Source organism: Salvelinus alpinus, chromosome 2, assembly GCF_045679555.1.
Source record: "Salvelinus alpinus chromosome 2, SLU_Salpinus.1, whole genome shotgun sequence".
Classification (NCBI taxonomy): domain Eukaryota; kingdom Metazoa; phylum Chordata; class Actinopteri; order Salmoniformes; family Salmonidae; genus Salvelinus; species Salvelinus alpinus.
The window spans coordinates 44,364,519-44,389,302 of record NC_092087.1 but is presented as its reverse complement, the minus strand read 5'-3'; the positions used below and the strand labels follow the sequence as shown (position 1 = coordinate 44,389,302).

The 24,784-nt window shown below is 41.3% G+C and overlaps 1 protein-coding gene across 1 annotated transcript in view; it reads left to right on the top strand.

Moving 5' to 3' along the window:
• Window positions 1-10,365: 10,365 nt before the first annotated feature.
• The window catches only part of LOC139540847 (sodium- and chloride-dependent GABA transporter 2-like), a 31,794-nt gene continuing 17,375 nt past the window's right edge, over window positions 10,366-24,784 (top strand). Inside the window, exons 1-9 of the mRNA XM_071344858.1 lie at window positions 10,366-10,570; window positions 12,575-12,709; window positions 13,916-14,056; window positions 14,412-14,502; window positions 14,643-14,775; window positions 14,893-15,027; window positions 17,014-17,117; window positions 17,342-17,466; window positions 17,655-17,767. Coding sequence (XP_071200959.1) covers window positions 10,366-10,570; window positions 12,575-12,709; window positions 13,916-14,056; window positions 14,412-14,502; window positions 14,643-14,775; window positions 14,893-15,027; window positions 17,014-17,117; window positions 17,342-17,466; window positions 17,655-17,767 — 1,182 coding nt within the window. The remainder of the gene's footprint in view (window positions 10,571-12,574; window positions 12,710-13,915; window positions 14,057-14,411; window positions 14,503-14,642; window positions 14,776-14,892; window positions 15,028-17,013; window positions 17,118-17,341; window positions 17,467-17,654; window positions 17,768-24,784) is intronic.

Sequence of the window (24,784 nt, the reverse complement as noted above, 5' to 3'; positions counted from 1 at the left end):
ACAACGACTGACACCTGCCTCTGATTGGGAACCATACTAGGCCAAACACAGAAATAGACAACCTAGACATAAAACATAGAATGCCCACCCACATCACACCCTGACCAAACAAAACATAGAAACATACAAAGCAATCTATGGTCAGGGCGTGACACTATGGGCCTTAAAGAGGCCTTGACAGAATGCTTTTATTTAAATCTTATTTCATTGGCTGAAGTTTATTAAGATTAAATCCACAGTCATTAGACACCGTCCATCCAACTAGCAATTGTTGATCATGCTGATATGTTGAAATACTACATAAAGTACAGCATATTTTAAACTGTTGAAATCAGTGGACTTTGGTATGAGGTAATAAAAACATACATCTGTCAAACTAGATGTAACATTATCACTCTCCATTACATTTCAAAAGTTTTGCAAGTAATATACATTAGATGTATTATGCCCCCTTTTCCTATTCATTTAAGTGCTCAAGTTCTGTCACCCTCTATCCTCTATCCATTGTAAAGTCATAATGCAGAGAGTTTATTTGTTCACATTACACAAATCCATGTCCCTTCAGCATTCACATTCGGTGCGATAGGTAGCCTAGTGGTTAGAGCATTGGGCCAGTAACTGAAAGGTTTCTGGATCGAATCCCTGACCTAACAAGGTAAAAATCTGTCATTCTGAACAAGGCAGTTAACCCACTGTTCCCCGGTAGGCCGTCATTGTAAATAAGAATTTGTTCTTAACTGACTTGCGTAGCAGCGTAATAGTCAAAACTAACTGTCGCCAACTCTTAGCTATGATGTGGGCTTGCCCCAAGGGAAAGGGGGATACGTAGTCAGTTGTCCAACTGAATGTATTCAACTGAAATGTGTCTTCTGCATGTACCCCAACCCCTCTGAAGTGGGGAGCTGCCTTAATCAACATCCACGTCTTCAGCACCTGGGGAACAGGCGGTTAACGGACTTATTCAGGGAAGAACAACACATTTTTACCTTGTCAGCTCGGGAATTCAATCCAGCAATCTTCCGGTTACTGGCCCAACGCTCTAACCACTAGGCTACCTGCCACCATGCCGCCCAAGAGTCAATACTGTACATTCATGATTTGTCTTCTGTCTGTACTGGGTCTAAAGTTCAAACATATGCAGATGATACAGCGATATATGTGCATGCAAAGATCAAGCAACAAGCTGCACAAGAACTCACTATTGTAATGGTCCAGGTTACAAAGTGGCTCAGTGACTCATGTTTGCATCTCAAAAAACAGTCTGCATGTTCCTCACAAAGAGGGCAACTGATGCTACTGAGCCAGATGTCTATGTGTCAGGGGAGAAGCTCCAGGTGGTATCTGATTATAGTACATTTTAAGGCATCATACTTGATTCCAGCCTCTCTTTTAATAACTTCTTATGGCTGCACCTTGCGCTACCGGAATCGATATGACAGCAGCCAGTGAAAGTGCATGGCGCCAAATTCAAACAACAGAAATCTCATAATTAAAATTCCTCAAACAAACATGTGTCTATTATCATTTTAAAGGTAATCTTGTTGTTAATCCCACCGAATTGTCCGATTTCAAATATGCTTTTCAGCGAAAGCACTACAAACGATTATGTTAGGTCACCACAAAACCACAATAAGCACAGCCATTTTTCCAGCGAAAGATAGCTTTCACAAAAAGCAGAAATAGACATAAAATTAATCACTAACCTTTGATTATCTTCATCAGATGACACTCATAGGACTTCATGTTACACAATACATGCATATTTTGTTTGATAAAGTTCATATTTATAACAAAAAATCTGAGTTTACATCGGCGCGTTACATTCACTAGTTCCAAAAACATCAAGTGATTTTGCATAGCCACATGGTTTCAACAGAAATACTCATCATAAATGTAGATGATAATACAAGTTATACTGTCACACCCTGGCCTTTGTTATATATATTTTCTTGATTAGTTTAGTTAGGTCAGGGTGTGACATGGGGGATGTTTGTGTGTTTTGTCTAGTTTAGGGTGTGTGTATTGTTTAGGGGGTTTTGTAGTATGTATGGGGTTGTGTTCAGTGTAGGTGTTTAGAAAAGTCTATGGTTGCCTGATTTGGTTCTCAATCAGAGACAGCTGGTTATTGTTGTCTCTGATTGGGAGCCATATTTAAGGCAGCCATAGGCTTTAGGTGTTTGTGGGTAATTGTCTATGTGTAGTGTTTGTGTCAGCACTATTTGTATTTATAGCTTCACGGTCGTCAGTTTTGTTATTTTGTTAGTTTGTGATTAGTGTTCGTTTCGTGTTTTCTCTCTTCAAAGAATAAAAGAAGATGTATTATTCACACGCTGCGCCTTGGTCCAATCTCTCACCGCAAGACGATCGTGACATATACACATGGTATTATAGATATACCTCTCCTTAATGCAACCGCTGTGTCAGATTTCAAAAAAACTTTATGGAAAAAGCAAATCATGCAATAATCTGAGACGGAGCTCAGAACAATAGCCAAATTAGCCGCCATGTTGGGGTCAACAGAAACCAGAAAATACATGATAAACGTTTTCTTACCTTTGATGATCTTCATCAGAATGCAGTCCTAGGAATCCCAGGGCCACAATAAATGCTTGATTTGTTCGATAATGTCCGTTATTTATGTCCAATTAGCTACTTTGGTTAGCGCGTTAGCGGTAAACAATTCCAAAGTCACAAAGCGCATCCACTATAACGTGACGAAATGTCCAAATGTTCCGTAACAGTCAGTAGAAACATGTCAAACGATGTACTGAATCAATCTTTAGAATGTTGTTAACATACATCTTGAATAACGTTCCAAACGGAGAATTAGATTGACTTCAGAAGAGCGGTGGAACGGATGTCCTCCTCATGTGAAGGCGCATGTTCAATGCGTGGTCACCTCATGGCAGTGATTACTAATTCCTGTCTCCTTCGGCCCCCCTTCACATTAGAGTCATCAGACAAAGTTCTATTGACTGTTGACATCTAGTGGAAGCCGTAGGAAGTGAAAACTCATCAATATCTCTCTGTGATTTCAATGAGAGCTTGGTTGAAAATCTGCCACCTCAGAAACAATTCAAACAGGAAGTGGAACTTCTCAGGTTTTTGCCTGCCATATGAGTTATGTTATACTCACAGACATAATTCAAATAGTTTTAGAAACTTCAGAGTGTTTTCTATCCAATATGAATAATAATATGCATATATTAGCAACTGGGACTGAGGAGCAGGCAGTTTACTATGGGCACCTCTGTGCACCTTTCATCCAAGCTACTCAACACTGCCCCTGCAGCCATAAGAAGATAACCTGCCCAGGGACTGCGGTTGAAAATGATCCTGCTGGCTAAAACTGACACTTTTACTGAAATGTTGATTCATGTGCACTGTTCCTGTAAAAAATAAACTCAAAACTGCAATCCACTTTAATGACCGGACATTGTTCCACGTAATGGAAACAGATTATAATGTTAGAATACATTAACTTCCTGCTCAAATTCACTGGGGTTACCTAAACTATAAAACCCAGCAAGAGTAATCCGAAATCACAGAAAGTTTCCGATTCAACTATTCAGACCTCCACTGCAAATGACCCACTGCATCCCTTATAGCCCAGCGAGCACGACTAACTCTTCTATTCTTACCAGTAGGAAAACAATATAACCCATTCTCAAACCACGTTCTGCGCTTACCTCTATCGTAAGGTTAAAAACAAACTTGACAATTATCTCTTCTCTTTCGGCTTCCTACTTATGAAAAGTACATGACTTTAAAAGTAACATGTAATGCGCCAAATTTATAAAATCCATCAGTCAGTCCATAAAAAAAAAAATGAACTAAGTTATTTAAATACGATTCCATTCTCATTTGTTATTCCAGCAGACCATTTAGGCAACAGACAACGTATTACATCGAAATCGCCTCGCTATCTATGTTGAATAAATTAGCCTTTCAATTTTTTGTCAATATCATAGACCCAGTGCTATTGAAATGACAAATAAATCCTACAAATAACCCAATTACAATGGTTTGTAGTCTTAACATCTGGCACATAATAACGACACAATTCCCAGAAAATAGTCTTAATTAATGGTCAAAGTGTTTCTCTGTAGAGATTCTCACATGCGCAAAAGGAATGGATTTGCAGTCAATGAGTTAAATCGACATTCATTGACTAGGAAACAGATCTTGCACTTTTCAATAAAATCAGATTATGTTTTCTCATGCAACATATTTCAATTACTTTACTACATCACATTAATCCCGCAATGATAATTAGTTTTATGGATAGCCTAGGCTTTGTTTGACGTTACAAATGACGTCGAGATTCCATCTTAATTCGCTCTAACTTTATGGAAAAAGGTTTATTCAATAACTCCTCTCATACTAGGAAGAAAAAAATGAATTTTCAGGCCTTAAGGGGAGTTTTATTTAAAATGTAATCAAATGTAACACTCCAATCAGTTTCTGAGACTATTGCCCAGACTTTGTAGACAGTTTAATAATGCTTAAACCTCATCTTTATCAAATAATCCATTAAAGGGATCAACTCAAAACCTCATCTTTATCAAATGATCCATTAAAGGGACCAACTCAAAACCTACGTATGGTTTGTTTAAGTTGCCTTTCATTATATTCCCAGTATTACTTCATCAAAGCTCCAGTAATTGATTATACACACATACAATTCATCATATTTTCATATCGTCAGAGAATCCATATAAAGCGTAAGAATTTCTTAGGTACTCACATCAACCATTCCATTTGCGTTTTCAAGGACTCTCCACAGCTACGAAGCAGCTCTCCAAACATACTCCCAACTTTTGTTTCCCGGCCAATGGCCGGCCTGTCATGGAATCCTCAACGGTTTTCTAACCCCCCAGAAACCACGGCAAAGTCTAGCCTCCCAGAAACAATAGACTTGCTGCTAACATCCCGCTCTCAATGCCACCCAGAGATATTCTATGATGGGCAGTGGTGGACAGAACCCCAAAATAACATTATATCAACTCTTATTACCAAATTTCAATCATCTTATTATGCAAATGTCTAAATCTTATTTACACACTCACACAACTCTCATATCACATTCACACAATGCTATTCCCAAACATGCCTAATCAATTAGAGTTTAACCTGCAGGAATATTTTCTAATTTCTATCTCATGGTTAGTTACTATGATAATGCAACTCATACATTTAAATCTTTCAATACTTCTAAAATGGGGTACAGGTTTAAAACAATTACAGGTGCACCTTACTTTCTTATTCTATATCATAAATGGTCTTACCTAGTTCGCACAGATTCTAGTTTTCATCCAGGTCACAGATTCCGGATGTTTTAACATTAAATGGCCAAAACTAGTTCACACAGATACTAGATGTTTAACGCTAAATGACCAAACCCAGGGCATACCTGGTTAGCAAATTAAAAATAATTGGAATTCACCACTTCTGAGGGTCACTTGGACGGTCACACAGACACTTTTCAGAATGAGGTCCTTCTTCCAATAGGGCTTCACCAGGTACCGTGCTTCACACAGAATCCACAGTCACCCTGGCCCCTCACTCCTACAGACCCCACCAATCCCCTCTGTGATCAATTCAGTGTCAGGACGGCTCTAGGTTGCCCGCAACTGACCAATGTTAGGTGTCTTTGAGTCGACTAACTCTCAGATCATCCTCCACTGACTCGGCCCTGTTTACGCCTCCAAGGTGCCCCCCTCATACAGGAATACACACTCAGAGCTTTTCTTAAAAACTCAACTCTGCATGTTTCACTCACCTCTTTCTTTTTTTAAACTAAGTTCGGGACGTGGTATCCACTCGGCTCGCTGTCTCTCAGATCAAAGGTGGGTCAATCTGCTTCGTTCCCGAAGTGTGGTCTCCCTGAGATCCCAAGTTTGAGGGATCCCTCGTGCACCATTTACCCAGGTCGTCAGGAGTGGTCACCAAGTGAAGATTCACATACCATCCTCATTGCCAAATGTGGTGGTTAATTTATTTACTATCAAATGAGAACAAACAAACTAATCACACAAGTCAGAGTTATACTTAAACTAAATCTTTATTCACGTATTAATAAGGGAGCAAATCAATACAACACACAAAGTGAATCAATTGAGTGATCTACGATAATGATAGCTAGTCGACGAATCACCCTCAGATGATTCGTTGAGAGCCCTGAGACAAAGCTACAAAGGTGTAACCTCTTTGGGGGGGGGGGTAGTATTTATATGTCCGGATGAAAAGCGTGCCCAAAGTAAACTGCCTGCTACTCAGGCCCAGAAGCTAGGATATGCATATTATTAGTAGATTTGGATAGAAAACACTCTGAAGTTTCTAAAACTGAATAATGTCTGTGAGTATAACAGAACTGATTTGGCAGGCGAAACCCCGAGCACAATCCATCCAGGGAAAAAAAATGTTGAGCTCAATCTGTTTTCCATTAATTTTCTTTGGCAATCCCTTTTAATAGAAATATGCTTGCAGTTCCTATGGCTTCCACTAGATGTCAACCGTCTTTATAAATTGGTTGATGTTTTTCCTTTGAGAAATGAAGAAGTAGCCCTTTCCTTTCTGAGAGTCAAGCCAAGTGTACTTTTTTGTTTGGGGCGCGCGACCTGGAACTCGCTCCACTTTCATTTTATCCGCTATTGAACACAATATATTCCGTCTTAAATTTTATTGATTATTTACGTTTTAAAATACCTAAAGTTCGATTAGGAAAGTTGTTTGAAATGTTTGGACAACGTTTACAGGTAACTTATTAGATACTTTGTAGGCATGTTGAGCGAGTTGGAACCAGTGTTTTTCTGAATCAAACATGCCAAATAAATTGACATTTTGGGGATATAAAGAAACAATTTATCGAGTAAAAGGACCATTTGTGATGTTTATGGGACATTTTGGAGTGCCAACAGAAGAAGATCTTCAAAGGTAAGGCATGAATTATATCGTTATTTCTGACTTTTGTGTAGCACCTGCCTGGTTGAAATCTGATTTTCATGTGTTGGTATGCTGGGTGCTGTCCTCAGATAATCGCATGGTCTGATTTTGCTGTAAAGCCTTTTTGAAATCTGACACTGCGGCTGGAATAACAAGAAGTTAACCTTTACAGCCCCGGCGTTCCGCTAGCGGAACTCCTCCCACATTCCACTGAAAAGGCAGAGCGCGAAATTCAAAAACATTTTATTTGAAATATTTTACTTGCACACATTAACAAGTCCAATACAGCAAATGAAAGATACACATCTTGTGAATCCAGTCAACATGTCCGATTTTAAAAATGTTTTACAGCGAAAACACCACATATATTTATGTTAGCTCACCACCAAATACAAAAAAGGACAGACATTTTTCACAGCACAGGTAGCATGCACGAAACCAACCAAACTAACCAAGAACCAACCAAACTAACCAAGAAACAACGTCATCAGATGACAGTCCTATAACATGTTACACAATAAATCTATGTTTTGTTCGAAAAATGTGCATATTTGAGGTATAAATCAGTTTTACATTGCTGCTACCATCACAGCTACCGTCAGAAATAGCACCGAAGCAGCCAGAGTAATTATAGAGACCAACATGAAATACCTAAATACTCATCATAAAACATTTCTGAAAAATCGATGGTGTACAGCAAATTAAAGACAAACATCTTGTGAATCCAGCCAATATTTCCGATTTTTTAAGTGTTTTACAGCGAAAACACAATATAGCATTATATTAGCTTACTACAATAGCCTACCACACAACCGCATTCATTCATCAAGGCACGTTAGCGATAGCTATAGGCACGTTAGCGTTAGCGAATAAACCAGCAAAATATATTAATTTTCATAAACCTTCCTCAGATGACAGTCCTATAACATCAGGTTATACATACACTTATGTTTTGTTCGAAAATGTGCATATTTAGAGCTGAAATCAGTGGTTATCCATTATGCTAACATAGCATCTTTTTCCCAGAATGTGCGGATATTTCTATTAGACTCTCACCTATTCTGACCAAATAGCTATTCATAAACATTACAAAAAAATACATGTTGTATAGGAAATGATAGATACACTAGTTCTTAATGCAATCGCAGTGTTAGAATTCTAAAAATATCTTCATTACGACATAAGGCTTATGTTATAGCGAGAGAGTGGCCAAAACCTGGGCGCAAAACTACTAGTACACAGTTCGACAGATATATGAAATAGCATCACAAAATGGGTCCTACTTTTGGTGATCTTCCATCAGAATGTTGTACAAGGGGTCCTTTGTCCAGAACCATCGTTGTTTGGATTTCGAACGTCCTTTTTCCCTCTTGAATTAGCAAGCACACTGGCCGAGTGGCGCGAAGCTCTCCAACGTCAACAAACACAGAGAAAGCAACACGCCTAACGTCCCGAAAAATTTTCAATAATCTAATAAAACTATATTGAAAAAACATACTTTACGATGATATTGTGACATGTATCAAATAAAATCAAAGCCGGAGATAGTAGTCGCCTATAACGACAGCTTTTCAGAAGGCAATTCCAGGTCCATCTTCGCGCTTTCCAGAAAACAGGAAATGGCGGACACGTCATTCCAAGAGGATTTATTCCACCTCAGACCAAGATAATCACTTCATTTCTTCTCTCACTTCCTCTTGACATCTAGGGGAAGGTGTATGACGTGCATGTATACTCATACGTATCATAACCATTTATAGGCAGGCCCTTGAACAGAGCATAATTTTCAGACTTTCCACTTCCTGGTCAGAAAGTGTGCTGCCAAATGAGTTCTGTTTTACTCACAGACAAAATTCAAACGGTTTTAGAAACTAGAGAGTGTTTTCTATCCAATAGTAATAATAATATGCATATTGTACGAGCAAGAATTGAGTACGAGGCCGTTTAAATTGGGCACGATTTTCCCCCAAAGTGTAAATAGCGCCCTCTATCATCAACAGGTTAAGTTAGTTAGTTTAAACCGATGTATAACACTTGTATGTTTTATGAATTCTTATTATGAGTATTTCTGTTTTTGAATTTGGCGCGCTGCAATTTCACTGGGTGTTGTCAAATCAATCCCACTAAAGGGATTGGCGCGCGAAGGGTTCCATAAGAAGTTTTAATAGCCAAGATACACCCCCTTCAGTCTATATGACAAACAACAGATGTATGGAATGGGTCCCAAGGTAAACATTTGTATGAAAAATACTTAGAATTCACAGCAGACAGTATCTGCTGTAAAAACTGTTCTCATTGTGTATAAACCCGGGTCTGGCCCCGAGCCATCTCTCCCTGGTACCTTATAGAACAGAAACATTAACTAATGCTCTGGAATGGGTATCACCCAAAGACATTGTGAATCTCCTGTCAGTGTTAAATCTCCCAGAGGCCCACTTTCAGTTCCCACACACACAATAGAGTTAAAACAACCCTCTATTATGTTGCATAAAACAACCATTTGTTGCAATTACAGTATTATAACATGATCCTGCGATTTTGCTCCCACACAGTTCATATGTAGCTGGTCATGTGTATTGTAGCTGGTCATATGTAGCTGTTCATACGTAGCTGGTCATATGTAGCTGGTCATATGTAGCTGGTCATATGTACTGTAACTGGTCATATGTAGCTGTTCATATGTAGCTGGACATATGTAGCTGGTCATATGTAGCAGGTCATACGTAGCTGGTCATATGTAACTGTTAATATGTAGCTGGTCATATGTAACTCTTCATATGTAGCTGGTCATATGTAGCTGGTCAAATGTAACTGTTCATATGTAACTGTTTATATGTAGCTTGTCATATGTACTGTAACTGGTCATATGTAGCTGTTCATATGTAGCTGGACATATGTAGCTGGTCATATGTAGCTGGTCATATGTAGCAGGTCATATGTTGCTGGTCATATGTAACTGTTTATATGTAGCTGGTCATATGTACTGTAGCTGTTCATATATAGTTGGTCATGTGTAGCAGGTCATATGTAGCTCATCATATGTAACTGTTTATATGTAGCTGGTCATATGTACTGTAGCTGGTCATATGTAGCAGGTCATATGTAGCTGGTCATATGTAGCAGGTCATATGTAGCTGGTCATATGTAACTGTTTATATGTAGCTGGTCATATGTACTGTAGCTGGTCATATGTAGCTGTTCATATGTAGCTGGTCATATGTAGCTGGTCATATGTAACTGTTCATATGTAGCTGGTCATATGGAGCTGGTCATATGTAGGTGTGCCTATGTAGCAGTTCATATGTAGCTGGTCATATGTAGCTGTTAACTGTGTGTCCTTATACTGTCTTCATAACACACAGACTATGTTAGATAAACGTGTGTTCACCGCATAAAACCAACTTTGTCTTTCTCAGTGTTATGGAGAAGCATAATGATCCCAATTTGAGGTTCAATAAGCTTTCCCAGCAGGAGATGGGTCTGGTCCAGCCTGTCCCTGTGCCAAGCACCCAGACCAGGGGACAGTGGTCCAGCAAGCTGGAGTTCCTCCTGGCTGTGGCCGGACAGATCGTAGGCTTGGGGAATGTATGGAGGTTCCCATATCTGTGCTACAAAAATGGAGGAGGTGAGTCTCACATCACATCTTTACATGGTCATACAATTAGACTCACATTAAATTTATGGCAAGGTGAGCCTTTGTCATTTACATTATCAATGCAAAAGAGCTAGTCACTTCATTTAACTTCATTGTGGTGGAGACAGTACAGAGTTGTTCTTTTCATATCTTAGGATAATATTGAAATCACACAATTACAAGACGGTAATGGAATAATCATTAAGATATGTGTAATCATGGCCTGATATAAACATATCGGTGGTTGCTATAATATTATAGGGATATTTACACACTAGGGCTAGATGTTATCTGGCGGGCACAATCATAAAAACAACAGTGCATGTCTGGGTGCACAAAAGGAACCAAAACCTTCTAGGTGCTTCCAGAATCTCTATACTGATATGCACATCACTACTGTACAACGTTTTATTACGCTCTGATAGAAATATGCTATGAAGAACAAACATGCCTCTCTGACATGTAGAATTAGGAATCACAATGACTCTATTCATGGCCTTTCTATCTGCAATGTTCGATGATGTTAGGCTACTGAACGTGTCCCAGATACCCCACGATAATATCCCTAACACTTACATGCCAAATGGACGCACAACACTTCAGGTGCTAGCTAAGTCCGCCAGCCACACAAACAAATATTTGCGTTCCTGTGGTTCAACTCAAATATAATAATAGATTTTTTTTTTTAACTGTATTTTTCGATACAATTTTTTTAAATTATCATCTTTGTAAATGATATCATAAATAGGACTGGTGGAGTTATGTCACACATGCAGCTAACACAGACATATGGAAATGTCTGCTCTACCCAAAATTACAACCAAGTAATTGCAACATTACCACAAAAATGGAAGAGGCAAGTGGAAGGTTGTTCCTTGTCAATCATTGGCTTATTGGTGAAATCAGCAATCAGACAATATCTTCTTTAAGTAAATCAATCAAACCAAACCTTTTTTAATGCAATTGCAGACAGAAGTTGACAACGGAAACATAGCACGCATGTTTCAGAGTAAGTTCTGCAAAATAAAAAAGGTCAAAGTTGCTTTAATATGTTTGCAGTCAACCCCTAGTGATGTAACTGCCTACGTCAACACCTTCTACTCATGAGACCAAGCCCATGCATGTACAGTTATACAAACTTGCAGGATAAACAATAGTCCAGTGTTTTCTAAGGGCTCAGCAGTAATTTTCCATTCCCATGTGGCTTATAGTGGTATGTCTGACTTGTCTCTTATCTCTTTCACTCCCCTGCAGGGTTCTGTGTCTATGAATCTCTTTTAGCCTTGAGGCGCTTTCTCACAGACACCCTGTTTTGACTGCAATAACTCACACATCTCTCAGACAGTTTCTTATAAGAGGCAGAGACTAGATAAGAACTGTGGAACAATATTAAACCTTATAATGCGTATATTGCTAATCTGTGGTCCAGGACCCTATAAATGTAGTGGGGGAGGGTCTTATAGCCCTTCCCCCTCTATTAATACAACATAAGCATAATCAATTATTATAATAGATCAATCATTTGGTGCAGCCCCTATCATGACCCCAAGGTGAACCTCATCAGGTTTGTGGGGAATAATAAAGGAAAAAGATATTCTAAATAATATGTATATTTATATATGTATGTGTATATGTATGTATGTTTATGTATATATATGTGGATATGTGTATGTATGTATATAAATATATTTACCCCCAAAATATATGGGGGATTAGAAATGATGCAGACAATTACATTGATGGAAGCGACAATCTATCTGCAATATTAAAGACGATCCACCCCTCCACCCCAAAAATATATATGAATAAAAAATACTTGTGTTCTCCTCTCTGGACCGTAGAGATGTACTCAAACCTGAAGTGTGTGTGGGGGGGGGGGTTCAGGTGGTTGAGTAAAAAAATGTGTATTGTGAAAAAATTATCACGTGAAATGAAACATTAAGTTATGGTCTTGGCCATATGTTTAATTGTGGTTTAACTTGTGTTGTTCGTAAGGGGTGTTCTTCATCCCTTATGTGCTCTTTCTGTTCACCTGTGGCATTCCACTCTTTCTCCTGGAGACCTCCCTGGGCCAGTACACCACGCAGGGCTGCATAACCTGCTGGAGGAAGATCTGCCCCCTGTTTGAAGGTAAATATCAGGGCTCATATTTATAAAGCATCATTGAGTAAGACTGCTGATCTAGAATCAGGTCCCCTCTGTCCATATAAGCTTAGTCATTATGATCTAAAAGGCTAATATGACCCTAGATCAGCCATCCTAAGGATAACAGGTACCTTGTGGTTAAAGCGTTGGGCCAGTAAACGAAAGGTAGCTAGATCCAATCCCCGAGCTGACAAGGTAAATATCTGTCGTTCAGCCCCTGAACAAGACAGTTAACCCACTGTTCCTAGGTCATCATTGTAATTAAGATTTTTTTCTTAACTGACTTGCCTAGTTAAATAAACAAATCCTACTGGTTTGCTATATGAATGTGGCCACGGGGTCTTGTACGTATTGCAACCATATTAGGAATTAAATTGTCAGTGTTTGTCTGACAATTGATGGCATTTACTTGCTAATGTGAATGCCATATTGGGGGAAATAGACGTATACTGTGCCAAAAGAAAAGATAACATTCAGAGGGACTGTAGACCAAACTTCGTCTGTTTTTTGTATTCGTACTCAGGAAGACTCCTAGCTGCAATATCAAAACTTGAGAAAGTAGCATTGCAATCCAAAGCAATGTCAATATGATTTAAATTGGTATTCAGCACATAAACTCAAGGTTTCTGTCTGGAGTCTTTGTCAAGAATATGCTGGTTGAGGGTGACATATAGGGACAGACAATTAGCCATAATAGGTACAATATATGCACAGTACATGCAGGCTTTTCCTTCGGTAAATGATATTGCGCTATTGTATTTGTAAAAGTCAATCCACCATGATTTTAATCACATTGCTTTAACAGTTTGAAACAATATCAGGATACATTTTAGATTGATTGTTGGATGACTGGTCTGTTTCTGGCCTGATATAACTTCAAATATGAAAAAGGGGTTAAAGTAACAAGACATTTCACTCAAGTTATTGGATGAAGCTTGGATTAAACATCAACAGATTTACTCAGGCTCACACTAATTCATGAGCTATTACATGATAGAGTAAGTGACAGTCCTTAAAGTGACATGACACGTGCATTCAGGACACTTGTCCTGTGTTCAGACATTCACAAATGTCTGTCTTGTTGGAATGGCGCAATCATTCATTAATCAGGGTTGATGATATTGAAATGAGTCTCCACGTTTGTCTGTAAAATCTCCTCCTCCTCCTCCTCCTCCTCCTCCTCCTCCTCAGGACTGGGTTATGGTAGTCAGGTGGTGGTTCTATATTCCGGCATCTATTACATCATCATTCTAGCCTGGGCCTTCTTCTACCTCTTCTCCTCATTCAGCTCTGAGCTCCCCTGGGCCAGTTGTAGAAACAGCTGGAACACAGGTATGTACTTCAGTATAGCCTGAGTGCCAGTCTGCTTGTGCTGTCATACCAACTGCTTGTCACTCATTGTCATAACAAACCTGTTTGGATTGACAAGGACAGCAATGGAGTTGGCATTGCAAAGAGCACAAACAGATCTGGGACCAGGTTAACTTCAGTGTGTAGACATGTTGACGTTGACATAACTTTGTCATGCCCAAATGATAGATAGTATCTTACATTTATGTACACTACTTCAAACTGAGATATTCTGTTTTTGACAAGTGAGTTTTATTTTTGTAAATGTCTCCTTATCCAGGAAAGATTCAGAGAGTTCTGAGACATGCTTGTTATTGTCTAATTTCCTCCTAACCAGCAACCTGCATGGAGTTTGACAGAAGAGTAGTGGGACATCTAAATTGGACAGTAGCAGGAAATGCAACATCGTCAGTGAGAGAGTTCTGGGAGTGAGTACACAAAATCATTCCAATTTATCAACTCCTTATTAAGTCCTTACAGATGGAAATCAGGGCTATTTGCCTTAGGAGGCGCAGAGAGAATGGTGAAAAGCAAGTGGTGGGATTGTAACTCAAAATATGATTTTCAGGAGAAGAGTTTTGAATCTCACAGACAGTCCAAACAAGCTAGGCAGTGTTCGCTGGGAGCTGGCTCTGTGTCTTCTACTGTCATGGATTCTCTGTTACTTCTGTGTCTGGAAAGGAGTGAAGTCTACTGGGAAGGTAAGGTGGGATCTCTGCCATTCAACCTGATGACACCATGAATACTGTAGAGTTGTTAGGATGAGCCATAGACTGAGTGAATGTAACGCTGGTCTGGTCCCCCCCCCCCCCCCTCAGGTGGTCTACTTCACTGCCACCTTCCCCTATCTGATGCTGGTGGTGTTGCTGGTCCGTGGACTCACACTGCCGGGGGCAATAGATGGTATCAAGTTCTACCTCTACCCAGACCCAGCCCGCCTCACAGACCCACAGGTAGGAACACACTTTACTGTATAATTTGTGTTCAGGTGTAACAAAAACTATCAGTACATACTGTAGTGATTTGTGGGGGATAAATGGTCATGTTTCTGCCGGTGTTTGAAAGCTGGTCAACATGACCGAGGGCAGCAACCATTACCACTGACACAAGAAACGTAACTCCCTTGGTGCAACAGTTTGTGGTTAAGAGCATCAGATTTGTTACAATATCAATACCTGATTAAAAAAATACTCTGATTTTCAAAGCAAATGCATTTCCTGTTGACTTATTATAGCTATAGTGGCAAGAAAAGGCATGTGAACCCTTTGGAAATACCTGGATTTCTGCATAAATTGGTCGTGAAATTTGATCTGAAATTCATCTAGGTCACAACAATAGACATCCACAGTCTGCTTACACTAATAACACACAAACAACTATAGGTTCCATGTGTTTATTGAACAAAATGTGTAAACATTCAAAGTGCAGGGTGGGAAAAGTATGTAAACCCTTGGATTTAATAACTGGTTTATCCTCATGTGTCAACAATAACCTCAACCGAACGTTTTCCGTAGTTACGGATCAGATCTGCACAACGGTCAGGAGGAATTTTTGACCATTCCTCTTTACAAATCTGTTTCAGTTCACCAATATTCTTGGGATGTCTGGTGTGAACTGCTCTCTTGAGGTCATGCTACAGCATCTCAATCGGGTTGAGGTCAGGACTCTGACTGGGCCACTCCAGAAGGCATATTTTATTTTGTTGAAGCCATTTTGTTGTTGATTTACTTATTTTTGGGTGGTCTTTGTCCTGTTGCATCACCCAACTTCTGTTGAGCTTCAATTGGCGGACAGATAGCCTTACATTCTCCAGCAAAATGTCTTTATTAACTTGGGAATTCATTTTCCCGTCGATAATAGCAAGCTGTCCAGGCCCCGAGGCAGCAAAGCAGCCCCAAACCATGATGCTCCCTCCACCATACTTTACAGTTGGGATGAGGTTTTGATGTTGGTGTGCGGTGCCTTTTTTTCTCCACACGTAGTCGTGTGTGTTCCTTCCAAACAACTCAACTGTAGTTTCATCTGTCCACAGAATATTGAGTCAGTAGTGCTGCCAGAAGAGATTTCGGTAAGTCTTTAGCTGACACTCTAGGATTCTTCTTAACCTCATTGAGCAATCTGCGCTGTGCTCTTGCAGTCATGTTTGCAGAATGGCCACTCCTAGGGAGAGTAGCAACAGTAATGAACTTTCTCCATTTGCAGACATTATGTCTTACGGTGGACTAATGAACATCAAGGCTTTTAGAGACACTTTTGTAACCCTTTCCAGCGTCATGCAAGTCAACAATTCTTAATATTAGGTCTTCTGAGATCTCTTTTGTTCAAGGCATGGATCACATCAGGCAATGCTTCTTGTGAATAGCAAACTCACATCTTGTGAGTGTGTTTTATAGGGCGAGGCAGCTCGAACCAACATCTCCAATCTAGTCTCATTGATTGGACACAAGGTTAGCTGACTCCTGACTCCAATTTACCTTTGGAGAAGTCATTAGCCTAGAGGTTCATATACTTTTTCCAACCTACACTGTGAATGTTTAAATTATGTTTTCAATATAGACAAGAAAAATAGTTTACGCACACTATGTCTGTCTATTGTTGTGACTGAGATGAAGATCAGATCAAATTGTATGACCAATTTATGCAGAAATCCAGGTAATTCCAAAGGTTTCACTTACTTTTTCTTGCCACTATACAAGGTCAAAATAGGTACCATTTGAATTCGCCTCTAACACCCTGGGATGAGACTAGTGTATCAGAATTGTGAAACTATGAAGGCAAGGCAGCTCGAACCAACATCTCCAATCTAGTCTCATTGATTGGACACAAGGTTAGCGGACTCCTGACTCCAATTTACCTTTGGAGAACTCATTAGCCTCATTAGCTCTGGTGTGTCTCACAGGAGAACTCATTAGCCTCATTAGCTCTGGTGTGTCTCACAGGTGTGGATGGATGCTGGAACACAAATCTTCTTTTCCTATGCTATCTGCCTCGGCTGTCTGACTGCTCTTGGCAGCTACAACAAATATGACAACAACTGTTACAAGTGAGTGGAAGAATTATGTACACAAACAGTAAATGTGCCTTGCTAGATAAAATGTGCTGGCAGAACGTTTTCTCTTGCCTGCAAAAACGTCCCCTGTGCACATAATTCTTTGGAGGTTGGGTTGCAGAAATGGTAGGGCATCTGGAAAGTTTGATGATCTCCATATTGTAGGTCATTTGGATGTCTTCGTGTTGTGACTAACAGGGAAGTGAATCTCTTTTTAGGGACTGTGTGTACCTGTGCCTGTTGAACAGTGGAACCAGCTTTGTGGCCGGTTTTGCAATCTTCTCTGTTCTGGGATTCATGGCTTATGAACAAGGGACAGACATCTCAACGGTGGCCGAATCAGGTAAGTGTTGCAGCAGTGAAATACGAATGAATTAATGAATAAAAAATGTAACAAATGCACAAACAAACTAACATACCCTTTTAAGTTGTGCTTTGTTACAAGACAGGTTTCTTAACATTTCAAGAATCTAACTATTCCCTCTACCTCTGAGAGTTCAGTAATGAGTTTACCTGTGTTGCTGTATACAGGTCCTGGCCTGGCATTCATCGCCTACCCTCGTGCCGTGGCCATGATGCCATTACCCCAGCTTTGGGCCATCTTATTCTTCATCATGATAATCCTACTGGGGTTAGACAGTGAGGTGTGTTAGTGTGGTCCTGAAGGCCTACGGAATATTTCCTTAGTGAAGGATAATTACATAACCTACAATAGATGCTACAATCATCACAAAACTCAATGGATATGAAACTGAAGGAGTAGCTAGTATTTCGAAGAGAGTTTCCACTGAACTACCCCATCTCTCCTTCAGTTTGTAGGTCTGGAGTCTTTGATGACAGCTATCTCAGACATGAATCCCTCCTTCTTCCTGGTTGGCCATCGGCGTAAAATCCTCCTCCTCATCATCAGTGTGGGTAGCTTCTTCATTGGCCTGGTCATGGTCACAGAGGTGAGAGGTCATTTGAAGTCATCATTCTATAAGGATATAGGTTATAAAATATAGAATTTAAAGGCCATCGTTATTAGATTAATCATGACAGTAACGAGATATATGATCAAAAATCTACCTCCCAAATGATCTGTTTCAACATATCCCTGTGTTTCAACATACCACCTCGTTCCGCATAATTGTTGGTTGATTCCACTTATTTCGTAAGCGATTGGGCTGCTGGACACACCTACGATCATTGTCTGAGTGTTTTGTAGACTCTGGAGGTAGACTATAGTCTTATTGTTGTGCTCAGTAAGACCTTATACTTTCTTTCTCTTTCTACCCCTCTACTTGCAGGGAGGCCTGTATATCTTCCAGCTGTTTGATTACTATGCCTGCAGTGGGATGACTCTGCTTCTCTTCGCTATACTACAGTCAGTGTGTATCAGCTGGGTTTATGGTGAGTTAGCCCGGCCTACTCCATGTGCCGCTTAAGGCCCGCAACCACTTTTGTTCAATGTCAGTCAGGGTCTCAACTTATTGTTAGTTAAGATAGTAGAATACACAATGTGACATTTTGAAACGTGGTAGTGCATCCGCAGTTTTCCTCTTGTTATGTCAGTCACTGACAGTCACCCAATTAGCCCATGTCAGCTACCATGTTATAGTTTGCTAGGTAAGTTAGTCTATCCAGCTATCTAAACCTTGTATTATATTACAAACATTCAAGAAAGCATTTTCATGTAAGTTATTATTAAGTGTTACCACTATCATTGTAGGTGTTATGAGGCTAATCTAAAAACAAAACTCCCTAAATTCTATCAGCATATCGATTGTGCTACCAGGGCTGGAAAAACCCTAGATCATTGTTATACTAATTTCCGCGACGCATATAAGGCCCTCCCCCGCCCCCCTTTCGGAAAAGCTGACCACGACTCCATTTTGTTGATTCCAGCCTACAAACAGAAACTAAAACAACAAGCTCCCGCGCTCAGGTCTGTTCAACGCTGGTCCGACCAATCTGAATCCACGCTTCAAGACTGCTTCGATCACGCGGATTGGAATATGTTCCGCATTGCGTCCAACAACAATATTGACGAATATGCTGATTCGGTGAGCGAGTTCATTAGGAAGTGCATTGACGATGTCGTACCCACAGCAACGATTAAAACATTCCCAAACCAGAAACCGTGGATTGACGGCAGCATTCGCGTGAAACTGAAAGCGCGAACCACTGCTTTTAACCAGGGCAAGGTGACCGGAAGCATGACCGAATACAAACAGTGTAGCTATTCTCTCCGCAAGGCAATCAAACAGGCTAAGTCCCAGTACAGAGACAAAATCGAGTCGCAATTCAACAGCTCAGACACAAGAGGTATGTGGCAGGGTCTACAGTCAATCACGGATTACAAAAAGAAAACCAGCCCCGTCGCGGACCAGGATGTCTTGCTCCCAGACAGGCTAAACAACTTTTTTGCCTGCTTTGAGGACAATACAGTGCCACTGACACGGCCCCCTACCAAAACCTGCGGGCTCTCCTTCACTGCAGCCGAGGTGAGTAAAACATTTAAACGTGTTAACCCTCGCAAGGCTGCAGGCCCAGACGGCATTCCCAGCCGCGTCCTCAGAGCATGCGCAGACCAGCTGGCTGGTGTGTTTACGGACATATTCAATCAATCCTTATCCCAGTCTGCTGTTCCCACATGCTTCAAGAGGGCCACCATTGTTCCTGTTCCCAAGAAAGCTAAGGTAACTGAGCTAAACGACTACCGCCCCGTAGCACTCACTTCCGTCATCATGAAGTGCTTTGAGAGACTAGTCAAGGACCATATCACCTCCACCCTACCGGACACCCTAGACCCACTCCAATTTGCTTACCGACCCAATAGGTCCACAGACGACGCAATCGCAACCACACTGCCCTAACCCATCTGGACAAGAGGAATACCCATGTGAGAATGCTGTTCATCGATTACAGCTCAGCATTTAACACCATAGTACCCTCCAAACTCGTCATCAAGCTCGAGACCCTGGGTCTCGACCCCGCCCTGTGCAACTGGGTCCTGGACTTCCTGACGGGCCGCCCCCAGGTGGTGAGGGTAGGTAACAACATCTCCACCCCGCTGATCCTCAACACTGGGGCCCCACAAGGGTGCGTTCTGAGCCCTCTCCTGTACTCCCTGTTCACCCACGACTGCGTGGCCATGCACGCCTCCAACTCAATCATCAAGTTTGCGGATGACACTACAGTGGTAGGCTTGATTACCAACAACGACGAGACGGCCTACAGGGAGGAGGTGAGGGCCCTCGGAGTGTGGTGTCAGGAAAATAACCTCACACTCAACGTCAACAAAACAAAGGAGATGATTGTGGACTTCAGGAAACAGCAGAGGGAGCACCCCCCTATCCACATCGACGGGTCAGTAGTGGAGAAGGTGGAAAGTTTTAAGTTCCTCGGTGTACACATCACGGACAAACTGAATTGGTCCACCCACACAGACAGCGTTGTGAAGAAGGCGCAGCAGCGCCTCTTCAACCTCAGGAGGCTGAAGAAATTCGGCTTGTCACCAAAAGCACTCACAAACTTCTACAGATGCACAATCGAGAGCATCCTGTCGGGCTGTATCACCGCCTGGTACGGCAACTGCTCCGCCCACAACCGTAAGGCTCTCCAGAGGGTAGTGAGGTCTGCAGAACGCACCACCGGGGGCAAACTACCTGCCCTCCAGGACACCTACACCACCCGATGTCACAGGAAGGCCATAAAGATCATCAAGGACAACAACCACCCAAGCCACTGCCTGTTCACCCCGCTATCATCCAGAAGGCGAGGTCAGTACAGGTGCATCAAAGCAGGGACCGAGAGACTGAAAAACAGCTTCTATCTCAAGGCCATCAGACTGTTAAACAGCCACCACTAACATTTAGCGGCCGCTGCCAACATACTGACTCAACTCCAGCCACTTTAAAAATGGGAATTGATGGAAATTATGTAAAAATGTACCACTAGCCACTTTAAACAATGCCACTTAATATAATGTTTACATACCCTACATTACCCATCTCATATGTATATACTGTACTCTATATCATCTACTGCATCTTGCCATCTTTATGTAATACATGTACCACTAGCCACTTTAAACTATGCCACTTTATGTTTACATACCCTACAGTACTCATCTCATATGTATATACCGTACTCTATACCATCTACTGCATCTTGCCATGCCGTTCTGTACCACCACTCATTCATATATCTTTATGTACATATTCTTTATCCCTTTACACTTGTGTGTGTGTATAAGGTAGTAGTTGTGGAATTGTTAGGTTAGATTACTTGTTGGTTATTACTGCATTGTCGGAACTAGAAGCACAAGCATTTCGCTACACTCGCATTGACCAATATCCCACTGTATCTCCGATAGGCAATGAGTTGAAAACCTACAAACCTCAGATTTCCCACTTCCTGGTTGGATAATAATAATATGTATATATTCACAACTGGGCATGAGTAGCAGGCAGTTTATTCTTGGCACCTTATTCATCCAAGCTACTCAATACCTCCCCCAGCCATAAGAAGTTAAGGGCAGTCAGTTCTGGAGAGAACCAAGGGCTATATCTGTTCCTAGTTCTAAATTTCTTGAATGGGGCATGCTTATTTAAGATGGTGAGGAAGTCATTTAAAAAAAATCACCAGGCATCCTCTACTGATGGGATGAGGTCAATATCCTTCCAGGATACCCGGGCCTAGTCGATTTAGAAAGGCCTGCTCGCTGAAGTGTTTCAGGGAACGTTTGACAGTGATGAGTGGAGGTTGTTTGACCGCTGACCCATTACGGATGCAGGCAATAAGGCAGTGATCACTGAGATCTTGGTTGAAAACAGCAGAGGTGTATTTAACTTTAATTAACCAGCTCTATTCAATCTGTAAATCTGAAGCGTTACAGATTCTGCAATAAATCTCAAGGTAATTTCCGATTGGACCGACATATACAGTGTTTACAGTGAATGCAGTCTCCACTAAATCAGGAACATTGCCTTTAAATCTCAATCACTCTGCAAAGATGAATTTATGCAATGCAGATTGAGTCCTGGGTCATTCAGGTTTTCTGGATGAAGAAGTTGAATTATAATTAATGAATTCACACAACATATCTCTCAATCTCCATTGAGAATGCCTTTTAGACCTGGGTTAGGCGTGTCTGTGTCTGGGAAACTGGCCCATTGTTTCCTACCTTTTTTAATACTGATTTGAAATTTCAAAGAGTAGCCAATCCAGGGAGAGACTGACAAGGTATAATGCCGAAGTTAACATAACAGGCCTTTGAAAGGGTCCCTTGTTGCCCTGTTATGTTATTGCATTACAGTAAATAAAGAACAGAACAAAACTGATATCCATCAGATAATTCCTGGGCTTCAATACCTCTTTTGCCAATTGGCCTGAACCCTTTGCTGCAGACAACGGAGCCCCGCCGATCCATCACGACTTATCTGCCGATGTAACCGTTCGAGGGGGTTTAAATAGGCTCTCTCGTTGCGATGTCCCCTTGAGGGCCATCTGCTAGCCTGCAGCTAGCACCGGACTGCTTGCTGTCTGAATCGCCGTGCCACCAGCTTACCTAGCTACTCGCTGGACCCTATGATCACTTGACTACACATGCCTCTCCCTAACATCAATATGCCTTGTCAATTGCTGTTTTTGTGATTCAATTTTGTCTTATTTCACTGTAGAGCCTTCAGCCCTGCTCAATATGCCTTAGCTAGCACTCATGTTCCAACGCCCACACATGCAGTGACCTCACCTGGCTTAAATGGTGCCTCTAGAGACAAAACCTCTCTCATCGTCACTCAATGCCTAGGCTTACCTCCAATGTACTCACATCCTACCATTCCCTTGTCTGTACATTATGCCTTGAATCCAGTGGTGGGCCGTCAGGGCCTGCAAGGCCTTCTCTGCTGGCCTAAACATCATCAGAATATAATTTTTTTTTAAATATATTTTCCCACAAATATGTATTAAATTATTCCCCAGAGTAAGAGTTATACTCTTCATTTCATAGCTTTCCTCTTGGTTGCACTGCTTCCAGCCCCAGGTTGAGATTTGAAGGGCTGGTCTTTATGTTAGATCTTTTATCCAATCATATTCAGCCATCATGTGTTGCCAGGGGTCTAAAATCTGCCCTCAGGCCTTCAGAATCAACAGTGCGGGCGCTTGTCTCTTATAGTGAATGGAAATGAAAATTTAGTGTCAACCAATCAGCTTTAGAGTTGGCTATTGAATTGAATTTGATAAACGAATTAACTCGCGTACTAGTAAGCTGTTTTTTCAACCCACAATGGCGGAAGGAGGAGAAGATATCGATTTGGTCGAGGATATAATTATAACGCCATTCTCAAGACAAACTTTTCAATAAAAGTTAGACATTGTAAGGAGAGGTCGCCCGACGCCACAAAGCCTGTCACAGGCGGGAAAGGGCTTCGTTCGCTCGCCACTTTCAAAGTTCCAACTACGAGCGCTGTCAATGGCTCCTTGGCTCCGAGAAGCACTGCAAACTGTACTGCTGGGAATGCCTATTATTTGCAAGTGATCGATTTGGTGTTTGGAGCCACACTGGCTTTGCAAACTTGAGTTGTCTAACCAAGGCAGCAACGAGACACCAAAGTACGGCTGGGCACTAACAAGCAATGGTGCTTTTGAAAACTTTTGGGGACACCGGAGTGGATCTACAGCTCAAAGAACACGCGCGCAGGGCAACGGAGCTGCACAATGAAAAGGTGAAGGGAAATATTGAAAAGACTCATTGATTGTGTCATGTTTTTGGGTAAACACTGTTTACCCAAAAATGTTAATTTGTCAATTTCAAGGTGACGCAACGCCTGGTTATACTGCGTTTCTGTCTAAATGTATAGTGTCTAGAGCCATGTCATCATAATGAGGTGGATTAATTCGGGTGGGACTGTGTAATACCTCACTGAAGGCCCAGGCCCCAGGCCCACGGCACGCCACTGCTTGAATCTATTCTTTCGCACCCAGAAACCTGCTCCATTTACTCTCTGTTCCGAACGCAATAGATTACCAGTTCTTTCAGCCTTTAGCCGCACTCTTATCCTACTCCTCCTCTGTTCCTCTGGTTATGTAGAGGTTAACCCAGGCCTTGCAACCCCCAGCATCACTCCCATTCCCCAGCTGCTGTCATTTGTTGACTTCTGTGCCCGTAAAAGCATTGGTTTCATGCATGTTAACATTAGAAGCCTTCTCCCTAAGTTTGTTTTATTCAATGCTTTAGCACACTCCGCCAACCCGGATGTCCTAGCCGTGTCTGAATCCTGGCTTAGGAAGGCCACCAAAAATCCTGACATTTCCATCCATAACTATAACATTTTGCGACAAGATAGAACTGCCAAAGGGGGCGGAGTTGAAATCTACTGCAGAGATAGCTTGCAGAGATCTGTCATACTATCCAGACAATTCGAGCTTCTACTTTAAAAATCCACCTTTCCAGAAACAAGTCACTCACCGTTGCAGCTTGCTATAGACCCCCTTCAGCCCCCAGCTGTGCTGGGGAGACCATATGTGAATTGATCGCATATGGTCAATTGTAATTAACACCCCGGCCATCCTACAATCTTAACTAGATGCCCTCAATCTCACACAAATGATCAAGGAACCTACCAGGTACAACCCTAAATCCGTAACCATGGGCACCCTCTTAGATATCATTCTGA